The 21,992-nt window shown below is 40.8% G+C and overlaps 2 protein-coding genes across 8 annotated transcripts in view; one reads left to right on the forward strand and one right to left on the reverse strand.

The window, feature by feature from the left end:
* Positions 1-6,522: 6,522 nt before the first annotated feature.
* On the forward strand, positions 6,523-15,173 carry foxn4 (forkhead box N4). 3 transcript variants are annotated; one of them, XM_042488856.2, is made up of 10 exons: positions 6,523-7,251; positions 7,823-7,923; positions 10,172-10,338; positions 11,280-11,395; positions 11,480-11,590; positions 11,733-11,860; positions 11,989-12,085; positions 12,176-12,383; positions 12,485-12,877; positions 14,008-15,173. In XM_042488856.2, the coding sequence occupies exons 2-10, from the start codon at positions 7,844-7,846 to the stop codon at positions 14,256-14,258; spliced, it is 1,551 nt and encodes a 516-aa protein (XP_042344790.1). In that variant the 5' UTR covers positions 6,523-7,251; positions 7,823-7,843; the 3' UTR covers positions 14,259-15,173. The 3 variants fall into 3 exon arrangements, with proteins under 3 accessions (XP_042344790.1, XP_087932937.1, XP_087932938.1); XM_088076811.1 differs by having other exon boundaries at positions 11,280-11,590; XM_088076812.1 differs by lacking the exon at positions 6,523-7,251 and having other exon boundaries at positions 7,479-7,923; positions 11,280-11,590.
* The window catches only part of acacb (acetyl-CoA carboxylase beta), a 29,174-nt gene continuing 22,137 nt past the window's right edge, over positions 14,956-21,992 (reverse strand). For all 5 annotated transcript variants that reach the window (XM_042488531.2, XM_042488529.2, XM_042488534.2 and 2 more), the window contains 17 exons: positions 21,370-21,525; positions 21,158-21,280; positions 20,803-21,072; positions 20,592-20,689; positions 20,362-20,482; positions 20,169-20,279; positions 19,246-19,389; positions 19,028-19,148; positions 18,829-18,925; positions 18,633-18,729; positions 18,409-18,544; positions 18,136-18,313; positions 17,896-18,008; positions 17,612-17,766; positions 17,306-17,476; positions 16,614-16,750; positions 14,956-16,125 (listed from right to left, as the gene is read on the reverse strand). In XM_042488531.2, the coding sequence (XP_042344465.2) occupies positions 15,999-16,125; positions 16,614-16,750; positions 17,306-17,476; positions 17,612-17,766; positions 17,896-18,008; positions 18,136-18,313; positions 18,409-18,544; positions 18,633-18,729; positions 18,829-18,925; positions 19,028-19,148; positions 19,246-19,389; positions 20,169-20,279; positions 20,362-20,482; positions 20,592-20,689; positions 20,803-21,072; positions 21,158-21,280; positions 21,370-21,525 (2,355 nt within the window). In that variant the 3' untranslated portion in view covers positions 14,956-15,998. The remainder of the gene's footprint in view (positions 16,126-16,613; positions 16,751-17,305; positions 17,477-17,611; positions 17,767-17,895; positions 18,009-18,135; positions 18,314-18,408; positions 18,545-18,632; positions 18,730-18,828; positions 18,926-19,027; positions 19,149-19,245; positions 19,390-20,168; positions 20,280-20,361; positions 20,483-20,591; positions 20,690-20,802; positions 21,073-21,157; positions 21,281-21,369; positions 21,526-21,992) is intronic.

The raw sequence follows: 21,992 nt of genomic DNA on the forward strand, positions 1-21,992 counted from the left end.
TTACTATCTGCCGGTCAAAGGTCACAGTGACCTCACAAAACATGCTTTTGGCCATAATTCATATGCTGATTGTGACAACCTTTCATACAAATGTCCAACAGATAAAAAGATGAAGTTCTTTCATTTTATATCCAAAAGGCCAACATCACTGTGACATTACAGCACTCTTCTGACCGTTTAAGAAAAATCACGCTGAGATCGTGCCGTTGTACTGTACATCATTCATCTAATAATTTTTGGCTCTGCCAACACAAATAGTTCAGCAACCCCTAGAAGTGATAGCTGTTGCCTAGCAACTTACAACTTTTTTTTTGCAACCTAGCCTGCTACTTTGTGTGAGGTCTACATGTTGTACATCTGTGTAGCGGCTGTGAAGAGGAGTGATACATAAATAGTTAAAAGTTGCAAAGCTGTTGTACTGTTTATAAGCACTCAAGGAATGCCTCTCGACCAATCAAATTGCTTGGTTGGAACTAACTGTTGTATAATATCCAATATCTCAGGAACTGAAGGGGGTCAGATACTGAATTTGTGACACTAATCCTGAAACTGCACTGATAGTATAAATCTCCTGTGCTTCAGTGGAGAAGTTGTGTGTGAAGCATCCACGCTTTCACAGACATGATTACAAGCTGTAACTGCAACCTGACTGGTTTGGCTAAAACACCCACGAGGCGGTAGTGTTGCCAATATAAAGACACAGATCAGAATGCAAGGTCATCACTTGGAGTATCTGCAATTTTTTTCTTCTCACTGTGACCCACGACCCTTCTTCTGCCTCAGTTGACATCTAGACCAGGGGTATGTAAGTGAGATTGTCAGCAAGGTATGTTGAGTCTAAAGTATTGGGTCTCTTTGGATTTGGTCCAGGATTTTCAGTTTCTTGTGAATAATTTCTAAAGAAATGTGTAAAAATGAAAATCCCACAAAGCCGCTTTGCCTTGAGGAGAGAAACTGGGTGGGAGTGAAAATGTGTTTACTTCTGTTACCTGGTAACCTCCATTAAAAACTCACAGCCTCCAAGGTGACACAAGTGTCCATTTTCTCTGCTCTGGTGACCTAAATGTGAAAAAAAGATCCGGTTTCACCTAATTTATGGATTGATTAACGTATTGAAAGCTTGCAGTCAATTTGGTGGGTGACCAGTTGATTGTTCAGCACATTTGAATTATTCACTCTCCACTCCAGAAAAGTTGTCAAGGTTACCTCTGCTGTTGCCCCACCTCTCCCCCTGGCCCAGCGGCCCAGCAATGCTTGTCCAATCTTAACAAGCTTTGTGCTACCCACTGGGCTCTGATTCAGCACGAGACCCGGCAAATCCAATTACACAGGAGTCAGAGAGGTTGATTTTCCCATTATAGATTCCATGCTGAGAATGAGAGCTGATGATAACACTCACATCACACCACTACTGCCCCCTCTCTCTCTTCTCTCTGTCTCATTTTGTCTCCATTTCACTGTTTCCCTCCCTTTATTCCTCCCTCTCTTCCTATCTAATTCCTCTTTTCCCAAAGACCGTCTTTCTTCCCCTGTCCCTCTCTTTGAATCCCTCTCTCTTTCAGAGTCCATTATTCTAATTTTTCAGAGCAGCGTAACGAAGCCCGGGCCCCGTCATCATTTTAGTCCCAAAATGCTGGGTCAGTGAGGTTACTTCATACCTCACATTAGATCTTTTTTTTAACTCCCATATTATTTCTGTCTACAACATAATTTTGTCCCTCTTGTGATTTCTCATTATGTCCCATTTTTATGTACTTTAGCTTTAAATATTGCATTGCATTCTGCTTGATTTGACCTCTTTTCACCTAATACCTGTTTACACACCAGGAATTAAACATTTGTCAGTTCGGATAACCTCTAAAAGGTCACTGCAAAAACTAAATGCACAGTAATTCAGACAACTTGACTTAGGGGTGCTTCAGTGCCATCCTAAGGGGACACCACGGGCCTGCTGTGACACATAAAAAAGTTACTGAGAGCTCTTTTGGAAATGAGGCTCTTTTGCACTCAGTCGGATGTGGAAAAAGAAGAGGACTTTTGCTCCATCTTTACCCTATAGGGCACTTAAAAGGACTGACCTCGCCTCAGACCAGAGGCTTTGGTGTTGACACAGGTCACTCAGAGGTCAATACCATTGACCTTTCTAACCTTCAAGATACGTTTTTCTGTGATCCTGCAGGACAATAAGATCGTGAAGTCCGGCAGTCTGTCCGGAGAGGTCGCCTGCAGTATAGAAAAGAGAATGGTATGGTGGGACATGCTGGGTTTTTTTTGTTTGTTTGTTTGTTTTTTGGCTTTACCAGTTGTCTGAAAACTCATGTTTCCAAAGTCTGCAAGTGAATTAATAATTATAATTTTTACATTTGTGCACTCATTCATGTGTAATGTTTAAAATCTATTTATAGCTTATATTTTTTAAGTTCTGTTTTTATACTGCTCTTTTAAATCAATTTTTTGCCTTGTTTTCTTTGTTTTACAAAGCTAATTTAAGAAATAAGTAGGAGTCAAGTGTATTCTAATCTAATCTTGCACTTTTAAAATTCTCCTTTATGAGTAATAATCTTGCATTGAAAATGTGACTCAATTAAAAGTACATAGAACTTGTAGCAAAACGTGCCTAAAGTATCAAATGCAAAATATCGATAATGCAGAAACATGGCTCCTATGAATATTATACTAGTACTAGGATACTACTTTAAAGGATAAATGTCTTTGTCAAATGTAATTTTGCAATGTGTTTAATATCACACGTTCCCCTCTGTTGTACTTGTATTGAGTATCAATGCAATAACATGAGTGTAAACTGCATATAACTTGATGTATTTAGCGGACATCTGAAAATGTCACCAAATAAAACTAAAACTGTCTACACAGCTAAATCCTGCAAGAGAATGTATGGTGCTTCATTTTTGTTTTGTTATTTGGGTGAACTGACCCTTTAACGCAAGTTTCTTATTTCATAACTGGAAGTGTGGATCTGCACTGAAAGGACTTAATTGTTCAGTTTTGAACATCTGTTATAATTGTATTATAATAGTATTGTATAGAAAAACTGCAATTATGACAGAACTTGAAATGAACACCATAATGCTGATGTTTTTGTGACAAATAATCATTGTTTTGTCATGTCTTCCTCTGTGAAGGTGTAAGTACTCTGAAACCTGTTGTAAGTCGTCTCTCACTGGCTGACCTTTGACAGGGCAACCTGAGGCCTGACAGTCTGGATACTGTGCACCGTCCACATCGGAGTCTCACTGAGAAAACAAAGTCTTTGGCAGGACACTGATGCTGCACCTCGACTAAGCATGGCTGACAGCAGCTTCCTCTGTGTGGCCAGAGGGTCACTCTGGGTGACATGTTGTTCTGGGGGGACACTGTGTCTCTGCCTGCAGAGGAGATTAGAAGGAGCGAGCTGACCTCGTTCTCAGAGCGGCTGGTGTGTTTTGAGTAAACACTTGGTGCAAGACAAAAACACAGGCTACAAACACAGGCCAACCCTCAGGCGGTGATCCTATTGTTTCCCCATTACTCCTGAACAGGCATGAGTGACAAGGGCCATCACTGTGTGTTCCTGAGCTGCAGGGAGTCCTCGAGGTCTCTCCTGAATTCATCACACAGCCAGGACGAGCTCTTAGGGTCACTGCCATTAACACGTCCCCACCTGGCCATCAGCAGATATTTGACCAGATATATGGGACAGCTGTTGCTTGGGAGAGGAACAGGTTGTCCATTAATCGCAGGGTTGGCAGTCCAATCCCCAGCTCTTCCTGTCCACACATCCAAGTGTCCTTGGGCAAGACACTGAGCCCCAAATTACTCCTGATGGTCATGCCAGCACCTTGCATCGTAGCTCACTTTAGATGTGTTTAAGTGCAATTTAACCCTTTGAAACATATGCAAATTGGCTTGATTTTTCACAAATATCGCAAACAAATTACCAAGAAATTAGCAAAAAGTACAAGAAAATTACCTGAAGATAAGTTTAAAAAAAAAGAAATAAAAGAAAAAAAGAGAATGAAAGTAGATTAAAAAACAAACAAACAAGGCAACCAAGACCAGGAAAGAGTGCTTAAAATTATAATAATTTTAATTTTCAGGGTTCAAAGCTTCAATTTCTTTTGAAAGCATCTGAAAGCAGCTCAAGAAAGGTGATGTCGCTCTGGGTTTCAAAGGGTTAATATCACCATTATGCTGATGTTTACTAGAGGCGTGCACAGGTGCACCCGGACAGAAAAAAACACACATCAAATGAAACTTGAGAATAGATCTAAGTTTTCAGAAGCTCATAGTGATGCTTTTGCATTGCATATCACATCAGCAAGGGGAAAACCCAAGAAAACTCCAATGATAAGCAAGTAGCATAAGTACAGTAGATCTTCACCGTCCAGAAAATATGCTCACCAATATCTGAAAGTGCAGCTGTTGACATGGTCACCTACCTGACACGATGCCTCTGGGACTTTTTTTCTCATTTGAGGCCATATCTTGGAAAGACTCTGCTCACCCAGTATTTGGCTGGAGCTGAATCGTCAACAGTGAATAAAAAGTACATCTGCACATTTATTATGTTTGCTATGCAAGCTTTCAGTCAGAGACCCTCTCCGTGGCATAACAGGTAACAGGTGGAATCAGCAGTATAAGGAGCTGGGAGAACATCACTTGATTAGCCTTAACACAGAACACTTGTGTCAATCACTGAGTCTTGAGTAACAAGACATCAAGGGGATTGTAGTCTTTGGAAAAGTGACTACAAAATGAATACAATTAGAGACAGTCAAACACCAAGCACAACATATTTACAAAATTTACCATATTTACAGCCGAATAATGTTGACATCTGGCTTAAGCCATCATATAACATATAAAATCTATTAAACTATCAAAAATCTATTAACATATTAAAATTGAAATTATTTATTTGATTCTCTGACTGAAAGCTTGCATAATAAACATGACTTTTGCACATATTTGAATTTGAATTTGATGTGCTTTTTCACTGTTGACCTTTGGGAACATTTTGCAATTTTGCTTAAGATAATAATGAAACTGTTTATTATAACAGTTGCTAATTGCTATTTTTGTGTTACTCGACTAATTGTGTCAGCCCCAGTGGTAAAATGTTTTTGTTTATGTCTGTTTTTATTTTTATTCTTATTTATTTTTTGTCCAACCCCTGAAGCTGGCACATACATAGATCAGTTTATGAATTAACTGTTTAAGGACACTTGGGCTGATGTGAATCTGTGATATTTATATACAGTGGCCATTCCTCTGTTCAGATTATACCATCATCATCATCATCATCATCATCATCATCATCATAATCACTTACTCTTGACCTACAGGCGCTACCTCACACAGTATGAGCTCACTGTGTTTCCAGATCACAACCCCGCGGGCTTTAGGACCTTCAGGATCTGCTCTCTGAGGATGGTCTTGTTTTTGTCCGTTACGTTCATGCATGTAATCATTGATTGTGCCTATTGTGACAGGCCGATTTACCATCTGTAGGGTCCCATGGGGCTGATACTGCTGCTGTCACTGCAGTCTCCCTGCAGACTTTAAGGAATTCCCCTTTAATTTCCGGCCACAAATTTTAATCTTTAACAGGTTTCACATTCAAGTCTGTCATTAAAACACCACACCTGTCCTGCCTGTGTTATTTCATTCGACGCTTCAGACTTTTTCCCTCATATCATGGACTCCACGAAGATTTCTGTCTTTTTTTTATTGATGTCCTATTAAATCATAAAATAGTTTAAGTATAGTACTCAATTTGGAAGACAGTCCATTAAATTATTCGCTAATCAAACAATGGAAAATTTAACTTTTCCTTTGTTGGGGACCCCCTGGAGTCCCCATGGGGACCCCTGGGGTTCATGAATGCCAGCGATCACATACTAATGCAAGGCTATTTTCAAAGGTTATTTTCTCTCAGAAATTGAAAGTTATTAAACAAATGACTAGCATCGAGGGCTGCTTTTCAACACTAACTATGTTTTTTCATGCAGTGAAAATGAATCGTTTCAGACATGGGGGAAACTTCACTATCATTAAAAATAACATCAAACTGTCACGCAGGTTCTTAATATGGGTAAGGAGACACTGTTTTTTTTTCTTCTTGTGTAAAAGACATTTTATTCCATCGTGTATCCAACTCAGTGAAAAGCCTCTTCATAAAGAAAATCTACAGTCGAGGGTGTTTTGTTTCCTTTCACTTTAGAGTGACAGAGGAATTTATTATTTTCTGGACTGGTATGTGCACTGAAATGCGTGCAAGACAGTTTCGTGCCACAGTTTTTCACTCTGAAGTGGACCTGCTCTCTAAACAAGGAGTGTGTGCCTTTGCCGCCTCCTGCTGCAGCCCACCCGGCCCCCGACCCTCCCTCCGCGCCTCCCCGGCTCTTTTTCCCACTGCTGAGAGGAGCAGGACGCGGCCACAGCGGCGGGAAGCAAATTATCCACAAGCACTTCCCTTAAAAAAAAGTTCACACTCACATACACAGATGCCACCGCAAGTAGCGACTCACATCGTCTTAGACCTGATGGAGGGAGCTTACTGGGAATAACCTAACACGATGTAGTGGAGCTAAATGGATATTTAATGTTTATTCTTTCTTTTTTGTTTAACTCTGGTGTTTTTTTAGCTGCTTTTATTGCGCTTAATCTCGTTCAGTTATTTTAAAATATTGAACATTTTAGTGTAAATATAGACTACTCAACAAGATTTAGGCCTAAGCTCACGCATTTCTGGTTTTATTAGGACGCACCTGCGCGCTACTGGAGGAACTGGCGCAGAGGACAAACAGGGCACTTCATTTAAATGTATCATCTTGTCTCGTTAATAATAATATGATAAGAGGACTACGATGCTTGAATGGAGTATGACTTTTCATGCAACATTCAGTGGAGGAGCGCACCACGACCGCACCGTGCCACGTGAAGTCCCCAAAAACTGAAAGAAAAATTAAATCTCATCACCGTCACTTCTGCGCTTGCAGTGTGAAGTGTGGATATTGTCGGGACTGTTAACAGGCACTGCATTAACAGCAGCTGTCAAACTCATGGGACCCTCCTGCCCCCCGGGCGACTGGGAGCGCTGCTGAAGTCTCCACTGCGCATGTCCGAGCGCTGGACAGCTCCAGAGAGGGAAATTTAAAAACGGTTTTTGGAGAATCAAGTGCAACACAGAGAAATACAGTACAGGGGCTCACGACCGGCTCACACCTTCTTCAATATCATCCAAAACAGGTGACTGTTTATTATTTCTCTTTTTCTGCAGCACAGTCTTTGTCAGATTGTTGGTTTTTGTGAGAATAGTGACATTTTATTGATTTTTAAAAAAGATTTTAACCTTAATTTCTCTTGTAAGAAGACTTAATAAACCTGAGAGAATGTAACCAGACTTCTATGTAAACATTTGAATTGAATGTTTATTATATAAAAGTTATATTATTCAATCATTGTTATGAAATTTTAATAGTGAGAGTAAGGGGAAGAAAAAGCAAACCATAAAATGGGCCTCAGTTACAACAAAGGCACACTGATGCAGAATAGAAATTGTATGTAGCCACTATTTATTTATCTTTAATTGTGTTTATTGATTTGTTTAATGCTCATTGAGCCTTATTATGAGTTTAAAACGTTAGGTTTTTATTTAGCATTATTATATTTGTAGAGATAGCACATGCTGTTCCTTCATGTTTATTTACTGCAAGAACAAAACTTGAAGCAATTTTATTAATATTGTGATAACTTATCTACACAGCTTGTTTGTCTGAATTTGAAGACAAGTTTGTTCATTTTATATATTTCATTGCAGTGGTACCACATATCCCAGGAAATGATAGAAGGTGGAATTACATCCAGGATGTCAGGAATAATTGAGAATGCTGGGCATCATCCGTCTCCACAGGACTACAGGTAACACTTGTTATCAAAAAATCTGTTCAAGCATATCAGGACTATACTTAGAACATTAAACAACATATTATTTCTTGTTCCATATTGTCAAAACCACTCAGGATCAAATCTGTGACACCTCAATAGATAAAAGGCATATATTTATTAATCAAAGCCTTTAAGGTGTTTCTCAAATGGTCATGGAACAAACTGTCTAACCCCACTATGTTTCATCTAAAGGTAGATGGACAGCTCTTTTTGTGCATGGGGGGGTTCATGAAAAAAGGAGAAAAAGAGGAGAAAAAAAATCCTGAAGAATAAATGATTTTCAGTCTGAATGGATCTGTCAGAAACCATCAGCTCTGTTTACACTCCCGCTGTCGGCACACGGAGAGCCTGAGCCTCTTGGCCTGCCGGCTCAGGGGGAGACGGGCGCTCTGGGTCACCAGTATGCACAAGTGGCTCCCAATTAGAAAAGGAGGGAGGAAGGGAGGGAGGGGAGGAGGAGGAGGTGCAATATTTAGTCTTGTTGAACCTCTGGGAAGGCTTGGATGATACATGGAGACACCAGCTCAACATGTTTTGCATCAGTGAACAATTTCTATGCTGCTGGTAGAGAGAGAGGAGGGGAGGTGGGAATACCCCCCATGTGTCATCTATTCTACAGTTCTATTTGTTTGTGGTGGGCATTTACAACGGAAAATCGCAACCTTGAGAAGATTTGTGACACAAAAGTGTGAAAGACCAGCTATAGAAAATGTTCTTCATACTTTAGATTTACTCTGAGCATCCTTTTTTAAATACAGAGCATTCAACCAGTTATAGAGTTACAGATTGTTTTGCTTGTTTCCTCCTTTTGTCAACAGAAAAGCAGAGAAAATGAAAATGAATGAGAGCTAGTCACACCAAGTTGAACTTCAAATCTCCAGCTGAGATATTGCGACACTTGGCAGGGTGTTAAACTTCACAGTACCACCTGCTGCAAAAGGATGATCACTCTAAATCATTTACTGGTGCATGCAAGGTGTTTGGGGATGTGTGCTGCTGATTCCTGGCTGCAATGATGTCACTTATTTAGACGGCAGACACAGAGCCCTGACCTCAAACTAAATTTGCACCCCCTCTGGCCCGAGGCTCCGTTGATTTCCCCATTTAGGGATGACAGGGGGGGTTGGTGGGTGAGGATAGAGGCTGGAAAGGGACAGGGAAGCAGATGGCATCCTATTTGTCCCTCTTATGTGAGGGCTGTCATTCCAACAGATTAATGCAAGGGGCTGTGTAAAGAAAAGAAACGACAGAGACAATCAAGGAAGGGTCTGGGGAAGACAATAGAGCCACGTGCCACTGGGCAGATTTGTCGTTTGGGACACAATAGGTGATCATTTTTCAATAGACAAGGCCAACTGTTGCAGGCAACATGTGCTGCTGTCCCATGTTTCAAACGATCTCATGCGTTGTTTACTTATGATTCAGCCAATGGTGTAAGGCGAGACTGTGGTCACCTGACACAGGGTTGATTTTTTATTAGGAGATTTGGTGTGTGTGTGTGTGAGGGGGGGTATACTCCTACACTGTCCACAGAACCCTAACTGAATAGTACGTGTTGTCATGGCGACCCCAATTACTAAACCCTTGCACAGTAAGTGTGTGTGTAAGGAGAAGACTGGAGAGGATTCAAGAGGATTCCTGTCTTTTCTTTTCTTTCTCTTCGAGGCTCGCCACATAAAAGACGTAATGACTGAAAGCTGATTGGTACTGGCAGTGCACTGGTTAAACAGAAATTCACTTTACAGCACAACATTTTTGAAATGTGGGGTTGGAAAAAATATTCTTAGGAGAAAAATAAAGAAATAAATAATCAAACCTTTTTTTCAAATTTGTTTTTTATCATCATTATAAAAGCATTTAAGTATTAACTATAAAAAATATATATACACAAAGATCAGTGTGTCCCTCTTAGAAAAAAACAGATGATTTCCTCTGAAAGCTTGTTTAACTCCTTCATTGTTGATTAAAACTGTCACTGCTAAATAACACTTGTAGTTAATCTACTTATGGTAAATCCTGGATGGCATGGCCAACACACGGCCTGGCCGAGCAGCTTTCATCTCTGTTTGCCCACATCCAGACTCATTACAGCAGTTTTGACTTTGAAGGACAAAATGTTCTATCAAGTGTTTAGATTTAAATTCCACTTGTGTGTGTCGGAGCTGACAGCCGTGTTAACCCCCCCTCAAACCTCTCCCCCGCTCCTCCCTTTCTCTTGAAGGCTTCTGACCACGGACCCCTCCCAGCTGAGGGAGGAGGACCTCCCTGGGGACCTACAGTCTCTGTCATGGCTCACCTCTGTCGATGTGCCCCGACTGCAGCAGATGGCTGATAGCCGGGGCCACAGTAACGGGCCCTCCCAGGGCAGCTTGTTGGAGCAACAGACAGGTGAGGTGACAGGGAGGGGACAGTGCAACATTCAAAAACCACATCATCTGTCTGATTGGATAAATCAGGACAGCGATTTTTCAGGCCTCTGTAGATATAAACAGTTTTAAAGGACGATCTCTAAAAACAAATCAAAATACAAAATTACAGTTTTTGCTATTGGGAGTTGTTCGACAATTAATAGGGTTGGGCGGTATTTATTTAATCATACCTTCACACCTTCCTGAATTTTCGAGGGGTATAGGGTATATGATTGTAATTAAGTGCAGTGCTACCAAGCAGCAACTTCTGAAGCTAAAAAATGAAGGAAAAGCAGAAGTGCCAAAAACTACAGTTCTTTAAACAGCCACTAGAGGCTGGCTCCAGAAATAAACAAGCTTACAGCCTGGTGCAAAAAACGTTTTTATAGGTAATTTCTACGTGCATGGGAACTGTACAGGGAGTGACTTTTTCTAAAATTCACCCGCGGACATTTTATTAAGGCTTAAAATTATGCATATTTAAGGGCAGGACCACTTTAGTGACAAGCTTCTTAGTCAGTTCAACCACATTGCTCCATGATACCACCCAAGTGTACACTAAAAACATAGAAACCTTTAGAGATTCATCCAATTGAGTAGTTTTGAGCTTTTCCTCGCCTTGATATAGTTATCAATAGATCAAAGTGCAAACAGTTAAACTTAAAAGAACTATGTGGAGCAGTTAAATTGGGAACCACTTTCGCTGAGCAGAAGAAAAAAGATTTAAAGTCTGTAAGAGGTTATGAGCTTCTTTGATTTGTTTTGTTTTGTTTTTTTTCTGTTGTATGAGCATCACAAGTCCCACTCTACTGTAACTATAAAGCCAACAAAATAAAGCTTAGAAATAACACTATTAATACAGAAAAGTATTTGTGAACTTTCCTTAAATCTAATACCAGTCTGGCTGCTTCCCTCTCACAGCTCAGCTGAGCAACATGACCGCGATGACAGCAGGTCAAGGCTCCATGCTCCACCTCCAGAGCAACATGCAGCACAGCCCTCTGGGAATCAGCATCATCAACACCCATAGCGGAAGTGTGAGTTTTAACAGCATTGCAGGAAAAAAACATGTTATGTTTTATAGGGTTGATTGTCAAATATCCCCATTATCTGCCTCACAGATGTCTCCATTCTCCATGAATGGGCTGCCCTCTCCAGGATACCAGTGTCCTACCTCAGTCTACCAGCCAGCACCCCAGCAGGTCTACTCTCTTACCCAAACTGGACAACAGGTACCAAACTAGAAGCTAATATAGAATTCTGCTCATAGTTTTTTTGTGTGAATTGCCTATATAGACTTCTTGATTAAAAAACAAAACTGATCACATGAATGAATGTAAAGTTCCTCATTATCCCCCCCTTTTTCCCCCGTAGTGTTCAACTGGTGGGCTTTATAGCAATGTCTCTTTCAACAACCAAAGTCTTTTCACACAACCTCGCCTGGCTCCACAAGACCAGGAGCTGCAGCCCAAGTCTTTCCCCAAGCCAATCTACTCCTACAGGTCAGGACCCTCTTATTTAGCTAAATAATAATAATAATACACACCAAATCGCCCAAATCTGTATTTTACTCTCTCTGATTTGAACTACACTTTAAAAAAATATTTTTTGTGTGGTTTTTTTTTTTCAGCTGTTTGATTGCCATGGCTCTGAAGAACAGCAAAACTGGCAGCCTCCCAGTCAGCGAGATCTATAGCTTTATGAAGGAACACTTTCCTTATTTCAAGGTATGATACACAATTGCAGAAAAGGACTAAAAGTCAAGGTGCATGTAGATAAAGAATAAGATTCATTATCCACCTCTTCTGTCCTTGCAGACTGCACCTGATGGATGGAAGAACTCAGTCAGGCACAACCTGTCCTTAAACAAATGCTTTGAGAAAGTGGAGAACAAGACGAGCAGCTCATCCCGTAAGGGCTGTCTGTGGGCGCTGAACCCTGCCAAAATTGACAAGATGGAGGAAGAGATGCAGAAGTGGAAACGCAAGGACCTCCCAGCCATCCGCCGCAGCATGGCCAACCCTGGTTAGAAATTTATACTGCTAAATAGAAAAGGTCTCCTATTCAAAAAGGAGACAAGTTGTCAAAATCTCACATTGTGTGATAATCTGTGTTTCTCCCTGCAGACGAGTTGGACAAACTGATCACAGACCGCCCGGAGAACTGCAGACGTAAGGCTTTAGAGCCCGGCATGACCCGTCTGCCTGGCTGTCCGACCGGCCTCCCACTGCCCGTCTCAGCACAGATGCAGCCTCAGCCAATCGTCACGCTGTCCCTGCCCTGTTTACCCATGCACCAGCACCACCAGCTTCAGGCCCAGCTCCATGCTCAGGCCCGCCTGGCCCCCATGTCCCCTGCCCCGGCCCAGACACCTCCACTCCACACGGTCCCTGACCTTTCCCACAGTCCACTCACCCAACATTCGAGCAAGCCGCCGGACGATTTCTACAGTGTGCATGGTGATACACACACAGAGGTGGACGCACTGGACCCCAGCATCATGGACTTTGCCCTTCAAGGTAAACACATTTTTTAAGTGTCGGACATGTTTTTTGTTCGTTGCAACATTCCACTAACCTACAGTGGTGAAAGGTTACTACGTACATTTACTTCACTGTACTTAAGTAAAGTTTTGAGGCATTTTTACTTGAGTATTTTAATTTTATGGTTCTTTGTAGTTCTACTTCACTAAATCTCAGAGGCAAATATTGTATTTGTACTTTTTTTACTCTGCTACATGTATTTGATACATTTAGTTACTACCGTAGTTACTTTGCATATTTGGGCTAATAATATAAAATATACTTATCAAATACATTATGATGTAATTTTATAGATTAAGACCAAACCTAAATTTAGTGATCTCAATAAAGATACAGTTGGCAATACTTATTTGTCGTATTAGCAGAAACTGTCACTATATTCTCAAAGAAGTACATGAAACAGATGCTCTGCATTGCCTATTTCTCAATTCAAATGTTTCCAGAAAAATATTTTAGTGTACTGTTTAGTTGTAAAATCCAAAATTGGTCCAGCTGGTGGGTGGTGCTTGTTAGTCTGTTTAATTGTTTACAACATAGCGGTCAAGTTATAAACGTTCTGATTTTACAGCTGAACAGTACACTAAAATATGCTTCTGGTAACATTTTTATAAGAAATAGGCAATGCGGTGACAGAATCTTGATATATTTGACCAGCGCTGCCTAGTTTGACAGTTTGACTGCAGTTTACGAGCAGTGATTGACATGACTGACAGCTGCGTTAGAGACTTGGCTCTGATTGGTTGTTTTTGTTCACATGCGACAAGGCCAATAGAAGTGCCACAAAGCAATAGAGCAGGCAGAGGAGTTATGATATTTTTCACAGGTCAGTTGTCTTATTTAGTGATGTGTGAATATGGAGATGATTTACAGCAATTATGAAAAATGTTTTTTTTTTTTTATAAAAGTTACCAACTGTGACTTTAATGCATCAATTGTTATAATCCCATGCATTATGATTTTTACTTCTGGTACTGATGCTAATGTCTTTGTAGGACCAGTTTGTTGGACAAGTACTTGTAACAGAGTATTTTTACACTGTGGTATTACTATTTTTTCTGTAATAAATGATCTGAATACTTCTTCCACCACACTCTCCATCTGTCTAGGTAATCTTTGGGAGGAAATGAAAGACGACAGCTTTAACCTGGATGCTTTGGGAACCTTCAGTAATTCACCCCTCCGACTATCAGACTGTGACTTGGGAACAGCCAGCCTGACTCCTGTCTCCACTGGAGCAAACCTGCCGCTGTCAGATGTGCAAGTGACAGGCCTCTACACCTCCTACACTTCCCAGGATCCCCTGTCCTCCCAGTACATGAGTGCACCGGCCAACAGCAAACCCATTGCACTGTTATAAAGCAACTGAACTGTCTCCAACAGCGGCGACCTGACTCAGCTCTCTGTGGATATCTGTGGACGCTAACTGAAGAAGACTGACGTCAAAGTCTGATACAAATCACACTGCTCACCCACAGTCATCTGGGAACTACCTGAAAAACGATGTTTGGAAATAATTTCACTTACAGTTCTCAAGAAAACTGTTCATTAATGATTAAAAACTGCTGATAAATAAAGAAGTGGCTGCAAGGAAAAAGTAAGACTGGAAAAATCTAGCTTTGCCAAGCAAAGACTCAAAGCCTTTATGAGTACAAAGACTCGGTGTGGAGATGTAAGTTAGCATCTGCCAGTTTTCCTCCTGTTCACTCTGCGTTTTAAAGCCCTTCCATACTGTAGCTCCCCGTCTCTTGTCTGTTGTATTGTGCTAGAAATTATTGCTGTGATGTTTTATTTATATTTATGAAAAGGCAGCTGGAGAAGGTGATGACTCTATCAATCTTTGCTGTATATATTTGAATGTTTGCTACAGAAAAGCTTTTCTTTTGACTGTATTTACCCACCTCGTTCCAAAAAGCCGATGTGTGCCAACACTTTGAGTAATCCAGATTTTACACATTATTCTTCTACACGATGTGATTAACATGTCTCAAAGTCAGATGTATATTATGTTCAATAACTTGATCATAGTAAAAATCAAAATGGGTGAATAAAAGAAGTTTGTTTTGCCAAAAATATATCATTGACATTTATTAACAAACAGTCTCTGTTAGAATAGAAGACACAGGAAGGAGTTTATGTACATTCAAATGACATGTAATGTCTGATCAGACATGAGGCAAATTTAATCTCACTTGGGGGAATACTGTGGCAATTATTGCCCAACCTGAGTTTAAAGAATTACTGCATTATATTGGAGATATACCATCAAAAATTACAGAAAAGCTCACATACAGTGTTGCACTATCTCCTCTCATTCATACTATTGTCTTTGCACACAAAGCACTACAGCAGATTCACAAACAGACAAAAGAATAAAATGAAAAGATGGACGTTGATAATACTACTTACTAGAAAAAAAATTAAATCTGCTTCTTAATTTGCATTTCTGCATTACAAGACTGGTAAAAGTTCATATTTTTAGTAAATGCAGAAATGAAAAAGAATTGATTAATTTAATAATTTTCTGGTTCAGAAATTAGCTTTTCTTTTTGTTTTATCTGAAAATTGATCAAATAATAGATCAATACTAGTCACATTCACATTCAAAAATTAACATAAATTCTCTACTTTTACCTGATAACCAGCACCTAAATATGAAGTCTTAGACTTCATGAAACTTGTATAACTGTGGCCTTAATAGTCTGCACCGAGCCTATAAGGCAAATTTAACACTGACACACTGTTTTGTGCAAATACAGCCTGACGAAATGTGCATTAAAGTTGTAGTCTGTAAAAAGTTCCTGGACTGTGTAGCTGAAATGACCGACTGCTTACCTCATAAACGTGAAACTCTGCCTGTCAGTCAAGAGTGGAACACATTACGACGTCCCTGAAAAGGCGCCACTCAACAGCAATGTTTACAACAGACAGAGCACTGTAGTGGTTATGTGATCGCTGAGAAATAAGTCACTTTGTGAATGTGTGTGATACTGCAAAGATTTGCCCCAACTATAATCCTCTTTACCTGAACAGTACAGTCAACTCAGACAGAGTTTTTTCTTGATCTTATGAATAATATGACCTGTTAAAGACCTTCAGCTTAACTGGTGCTGGTATTGTCCATAGTTGCGAGCAGATGCGAGAGTTTGGCCCTTTGGGATGGAGTGATGTTCTGGCTCATGTGGATGATGCAGTCCATGGCCACGTCAGGGTTGGCCTGCACCAGACTGGAACAGAAGAGGAAAAAAAAAATCTGAGGTAGTATAATTTGTCCAGGCTGGTCTGCAGTATATTCTGGCATTTCTGCATACTGAGAAAATGATTTTCTATTACCTGACTATCAGCATTAGATTACCCTGCCAGGCCCAGCATGTGTCTCAGTGAGGTTTCAATTATATGATGGACTCATCAGCTAAAATATGGGGATCTTTTAGGTTTCTTTGTCACAAATGATTTGAGATTAGGATATCTGGTCAGTGTAGCAGTAGAGCTAATGTCTTTCAGTCATATTAGATAAACATGACCAAACTGATGGCTAGTACTCATTCATTTATGTCTAAAATGTAGCTCTGTAATGTATTAACATTTCACAGTTTAAGTCATTTTAAGATTTATTAGGATTTGACACATGGCTTTTTGGAAGTGATGAGATTATGGCAAGGAAAATAGGTGACCACGTTAAAAGAGCACAAAGTTTGTGTGAGCGTCTGCATACCTGCGGATGTGTTTTAAAGTGTTCTCTCTTTTTAGATACTTGATGTTCTCTCGGATGCCTGATCGCGTGCCGTCCTCCTTTGTCAGATATTTCTCAAGCCACTCAACCACTGCTTGGTTATTATCCCAGAGGTAGGCCTGGGAAAGCCGACAGGAGCACAAGCAAGCACACATGTCAAACAGGCTTCATGTTCGAAGGGTTGATAATGTTCACAGTAATCAGTTAGTTTGGGTTAATGAGTTAATTTAGTGAATCTAAACTAACCCTTTAAAAGAGCAAAGTCACATAATAATAACACAACACTGATGAAGGCTGCAGTAGACCAGCAGCGCCAAAGGGCTGTCTATTGGAGAAATACCAAGCATATAACTAGATAAATAACACTTGGCTTATTGCAAACGTTGTGTAAGTGAACTGATGTTTTGATATAGTTTACTGTTGTTGAAAGCCTATGAATTGCCTATGATTTAATTCATCAAGGATTTTTTTCCATATTTGGATTCTACATTCACTGTGGAGGCATGCAAAAAAAAAGAAAAAGTTTTCCTCACAAATTCAGCATTTCACAGGCTGAGTAACTGATTTACAAATGGAAATGTGGTGGGTTAAGTATTCCTTTAAATAACCCAAATGGCTTTGGGAAAAAACAGCCCAATTTAAGGTGCCAGTAGTCTCTGACAGCCATGACATACCTTGACTGTTCCTTCTGTTTCTACAAACCAGCGTCTCAGCATGGACTGCATGTGTCCGTCACTGAGGTCCTTGTTGGCCTGCAGGATCTCACATTTCACCACCTGCTCCAACAGGAGCCGACGCAGACGCCAGTAGAAGAAGGTCCGCACATTCTTCCAATCCAAAATATCCTGTCAAAGGTGTTGAAGATGAGTTTTAGAAAGTACGAACTGTCTCTAAACACAAGTTTATTTTTCTTTTTGCATCTAATGTCACACATATGTTGCCAGTCATAACATCCAAATGTTTGTTAAGTTCACACTCACATTGATGACACCCTTCTCCTGCATCCTCCCAGGGGTGTCATGGAGATCTACAAACTGCACTGCCACCTGGTGGTAGATGGGCAACAGGAACTCCTCCCTGGCTTTGAGTTTTGACTTCAGCTCTTTGCACTGTTTCTCAGACAGCTCTGGGGAAGCTGATGAAAACAGACGTCCCGTGAGTGACTGAAAGACTTGCCAATAAGGTTGTAAACATCCAAGCTGTATGGCAATTAAAAGAAAAATAAGTGTTACAGGGGGTTTAGTGAGTTGAGGAAGAAATTTACCAAGCTGCTCAGACAGACTAGCGTAGACTGAATCTAGTCTTCTCATCGTCTTCAGCAGGTCCTTCCTCCTGAATTTGATCTCCACGGTGCCCTCAGCCTCCAGCACCCCACCTCTGGAGACAGAAAAGCACAACAGCAACAGAGAGAGATGACAAAGTCAGAAACCGGTTATTCTCACACACACTATTTGGTTGGGAACTCCATAAAGTAACCATTAAAAAACTTGATTGCTTCATGTACCTGCTCTCCCTGTCTGCATAGAGCTCCATACACAGTGGGTTGATGGTGGGGTCTATCACCACCCATGAGCCTCCCCTCAGCTCAGCGTGTGGTGGGATGTACACCAGCACTGGCTGATGGAAACTACGGAGAGCATCCACGATGTAAGCCCCAAACTTCAGTATCTGGTCATACATATCTGAGGGCAAAAAAGGCAAAAAATATTGTCTTTACTTATTGCAAACACACTTGCATTAAATGCAGTCTCTCTGCAAAGGTTAGATCATCCTCTACCTTTCATTCCACCAGAGAAGCCTCTCCAGTTGGCAAACACCATGAGAGGCAGACATTCACGGTTAAAGTCACAAATGGCCTGAGCTGTTTTAAAGGCTGAATCTGGAAACCACACCTGGCCAGCCTGCTGCAGCACCTGACATAAACACACAGAAACATGGACAGAGTTGTAATACTGTCATAGGGTGTGTTTAAATCATAAACACGCAGTGTCATTTACTCACTTTAGATTCTGAATCCAGGTTTGCTGGATCTGCCGGGACAGTGAGCTCAACCGTGCGAGTTTCAACGGCAATGACACCGAGAGGAATTCCTCCTAACCTGTTTTTATTCAACAGCGTTATACATCGATTAAAGAGCAAGGCTTAAAAACACCACATGTATTTTATGAGTGTGTATACTGAGTGTCACAAGATTTACCGTGCTCTTCCCACTACCACTGTCTGAGCCCAGGACTCCATGATCTCCATGAAAGAGCCATGGTCAAAGAATCCACTCTGCCAGGCACCTCTCACCGCTAATGACACAAATGCAGAAAAAAAAGTAAATTAACAAGGTTGATTAGGGTGATTACTTAAACAAAACACCTTTTGAGTTTTAATCTTGTCTTGACACTCACTGGGGTGAGGTCTCCCAGCCAGCATCCAGCGGGGGTCGTACGGAGCTTTTGTAGGAGTGAATTCTATCTCTCTGTCTACTGGATCTTTGGCTGATATGACGGGCACGGGCGAGTGCTTGTTCTGCGAGAAGAAAAACTACAGTTGGTGATCTGAAGGGATGGTTACCTTTATTAATCCAAAAGCCACACTACACGAACTTTAACACATCGTGTAAAACCTTTGGCATATAGGAGAGCCACTGGAGGATGGTGAAGACGCCCTCAAAATCATCCGGCACAGTGGTGTGCGTGACTCCGTTATTGTGCATGATCTGGATTCCTCCTAGCTGGTTGTTGGAAGTATAGACCTCTCTGCCCAAAACCTGCACATAATCAGGAAATTCATGACCCCAGTTAAGGACTTTTATTTTAACTGAGCACAAAATGTAAGTTCACATCAGGCCACAACATTTCATTCAATATCGGAGTGTTAATGTGAAAATATACAGCTACATTATAATTTGTCCGCTTAACTTGAAACAACCACGAACCTGATGTCATCAGCATCCATTAAGTCCTCAGCAGATGTTACAGGTGTTTAAGGAGACCAACAAAGTAATCTCTCTTTTAATTGGCCTCCTTATTTCTTCAATTTGATCTATTGTTTGCCTTGTTTTTTTCCTCTTTGTGTTCCTTTATTAAAGGGCTGCACAATATATTGTTTTTTTAATCGTATTTATATAATTTATATTGCACTTTGAATATAATAATAACGTATTAATTAAATTCCTCATGTAATTCTGCATGTAATCATGCATTTTTAAAAAGCACGTCAGCCATCTGCAATATTTTGTATACAGGAGAGACGAAGAACTGAGTACACTTTATCACATATTTTCCTCATATGTGCAGATCTACTTTATCTCTGCATATACAGTTATTATTTCAAACCATCCAACTGCTGACAATATTCACAACAGATGGCATGCACAGCAAAATATCCTTAGCATCACGGGAAAAGCCGATCTTTGGCAAACAGGCATTTGCACACAAGCAAACCTTTACTGACCAGGTCTAATATAACAAATATGTTTATTGTAATGAGTAGGCTTTGACTATTTTCTTTTCATCAAAAACAGTAGCATTTGTTGAACAGACAAACCTTGTTCAGAGCACCTGCACCTGTCAGGATAATATGAGAGTTTTCCACCTGAATAACTCTCTGTCCCAAACGGACCAGATAGGCTCCAATTCCAATAGCACGACACGTCACCTGTAAGAGCACGGAAAATGACTCAGGAAAACATCCCAGAGGATCACATGGGCTTCTCTTACTTGGAGAAATCAGGTCTCACCATGCTGATTGTAATAATCTCCTCATAGGCCTGAGAGGATTCTCCAGCAATGGTGCCAGAACCTCGCAGGTTCTCGACCCCGAGACCTTCGTCCTTCCCAATGATGTCAGTGATGATGTACCTGTAACAAATGATGAAGTCCAAGAAAGATGTAAAATGCACATACATGACGTTTTTTTTCAATCAGCTGAATTTGCTATTTTAAGAGAACAACCAGTGATTTATCGTACCTGGACTCTCCACCCTCCTCTACATGGTGACAGTGAACAGCGTTGGTGGAGCTGATCCGTGTGTAGTCCTGCGGTGTCAGGTAAAGGTACTTGAAACCCTTCAGAGAAAAGGAAATAACTTATAATTATAAATGCATATTTATACAGTATCCCCTGTGGTTGTTTTTACATTAGAATGCAAAAAGTAGGAGATAAAGATTTCAGTTGTCACCTTGTAGGGGTCAGCGGGATCGATCCAGGCCACCTGGAACATGTGTTTGAGCTCTTCAGCGAGGCCGATGCGTGCCCCGCTGTTGGCCGCGATGTAAACACGGGGGATGCCCTCAGCCCGAGCCAACTCAGACGCCTTGAGGAACAGCTCATCCTCTTGAGGACCGAATGAGCCGATCATGTGAGTGATGTCATTACAGATGACGATGATGTCTCTGCCCTCTGGGTACTCTGGAGTCTTCATCTTCATCCTGAAGGCAACCATTCCCACCTGGTGAAGAACGGTCATAGTGATTATCAGTATCATCGGAGAGAGAGAGCTCAAACTGATATAACTGCTATAAAAAGCGTCTCACATCATTGTCTCCAGGCAGGCGGTTCATCTGCACAAGTCGACCTTGATCATCCAGAACCAGCTCGGTGCACATCAGCACTTCTTTTGGGTATTTGTCTCCTGGACCCCAGAGCTTAAACAGTGCCTACGGGGAAATGTTCAGTATGATCCAGATGACTTAGGAACTACAAAAATAAAGACAGAAACTAAACACTTCAGTGGGTTAAAAGGTACCTGTCTGAACATCTCAGGGAAGTCATAGACGTATGTCGTCCCCAGAGTTTGAGCCTGGAAGCGCTTGGCCTGCAGCAGATCTTTGGTCACATACGGAGTGTTGATCAGCATGCCCTGCAGAGGCCCCTGCTTATCTCCGTATGACTGGAACATGATCTAACAAGGGAAATCAGTAGAGATGGCACCAAGTCATTCTATTGCAAGTTGCAAGTAATTCGCAAGTATTTACACTCCAGTCTCAAGTCGTAAACTTTGAGTCCTCAACACGTCATAATGCACTCTTTAACAAATTTAAAGCTATTCTAACAACAGAGTTATAATACATTACATTTGCATTGTTGCCTCTCCATCTGTAATTTTCAACCTGCACGTTTTACGTACTGCAATTCTTTTTTTATTGAGAACTGCATAGTTTTTGTATGAAAACAAAATTATCTTTGGTATAATTTTTTTCAACTGGCCCTCAGTAATGTAACATTAGTTCTTCACGGTTCTCTCCTGAACCTTAAATGACAGTTGCCAGATAAGTTCAACCAAAGTGTATCTGGGGAATTAAGAGCCCACTTGATTCAAGAAATGAAGGGAAATTAATTGATCTGTGGAACAAATTATAAATAACATAC

This window comes from Plectropomus leopardus, chromosome 4, assembly GCF_026936395.1.
Source record: "Plectropomus leopardus strain MGB_pleo_1.0 chromosome 4, ASM2693639v1, whole genome shotgun sequence".
NCBI lineage: Eukaryota > Metazoa > Chordata > Actinopteri > Perciformes > Serranidae > Plectropomus > Plectropomus leopardus.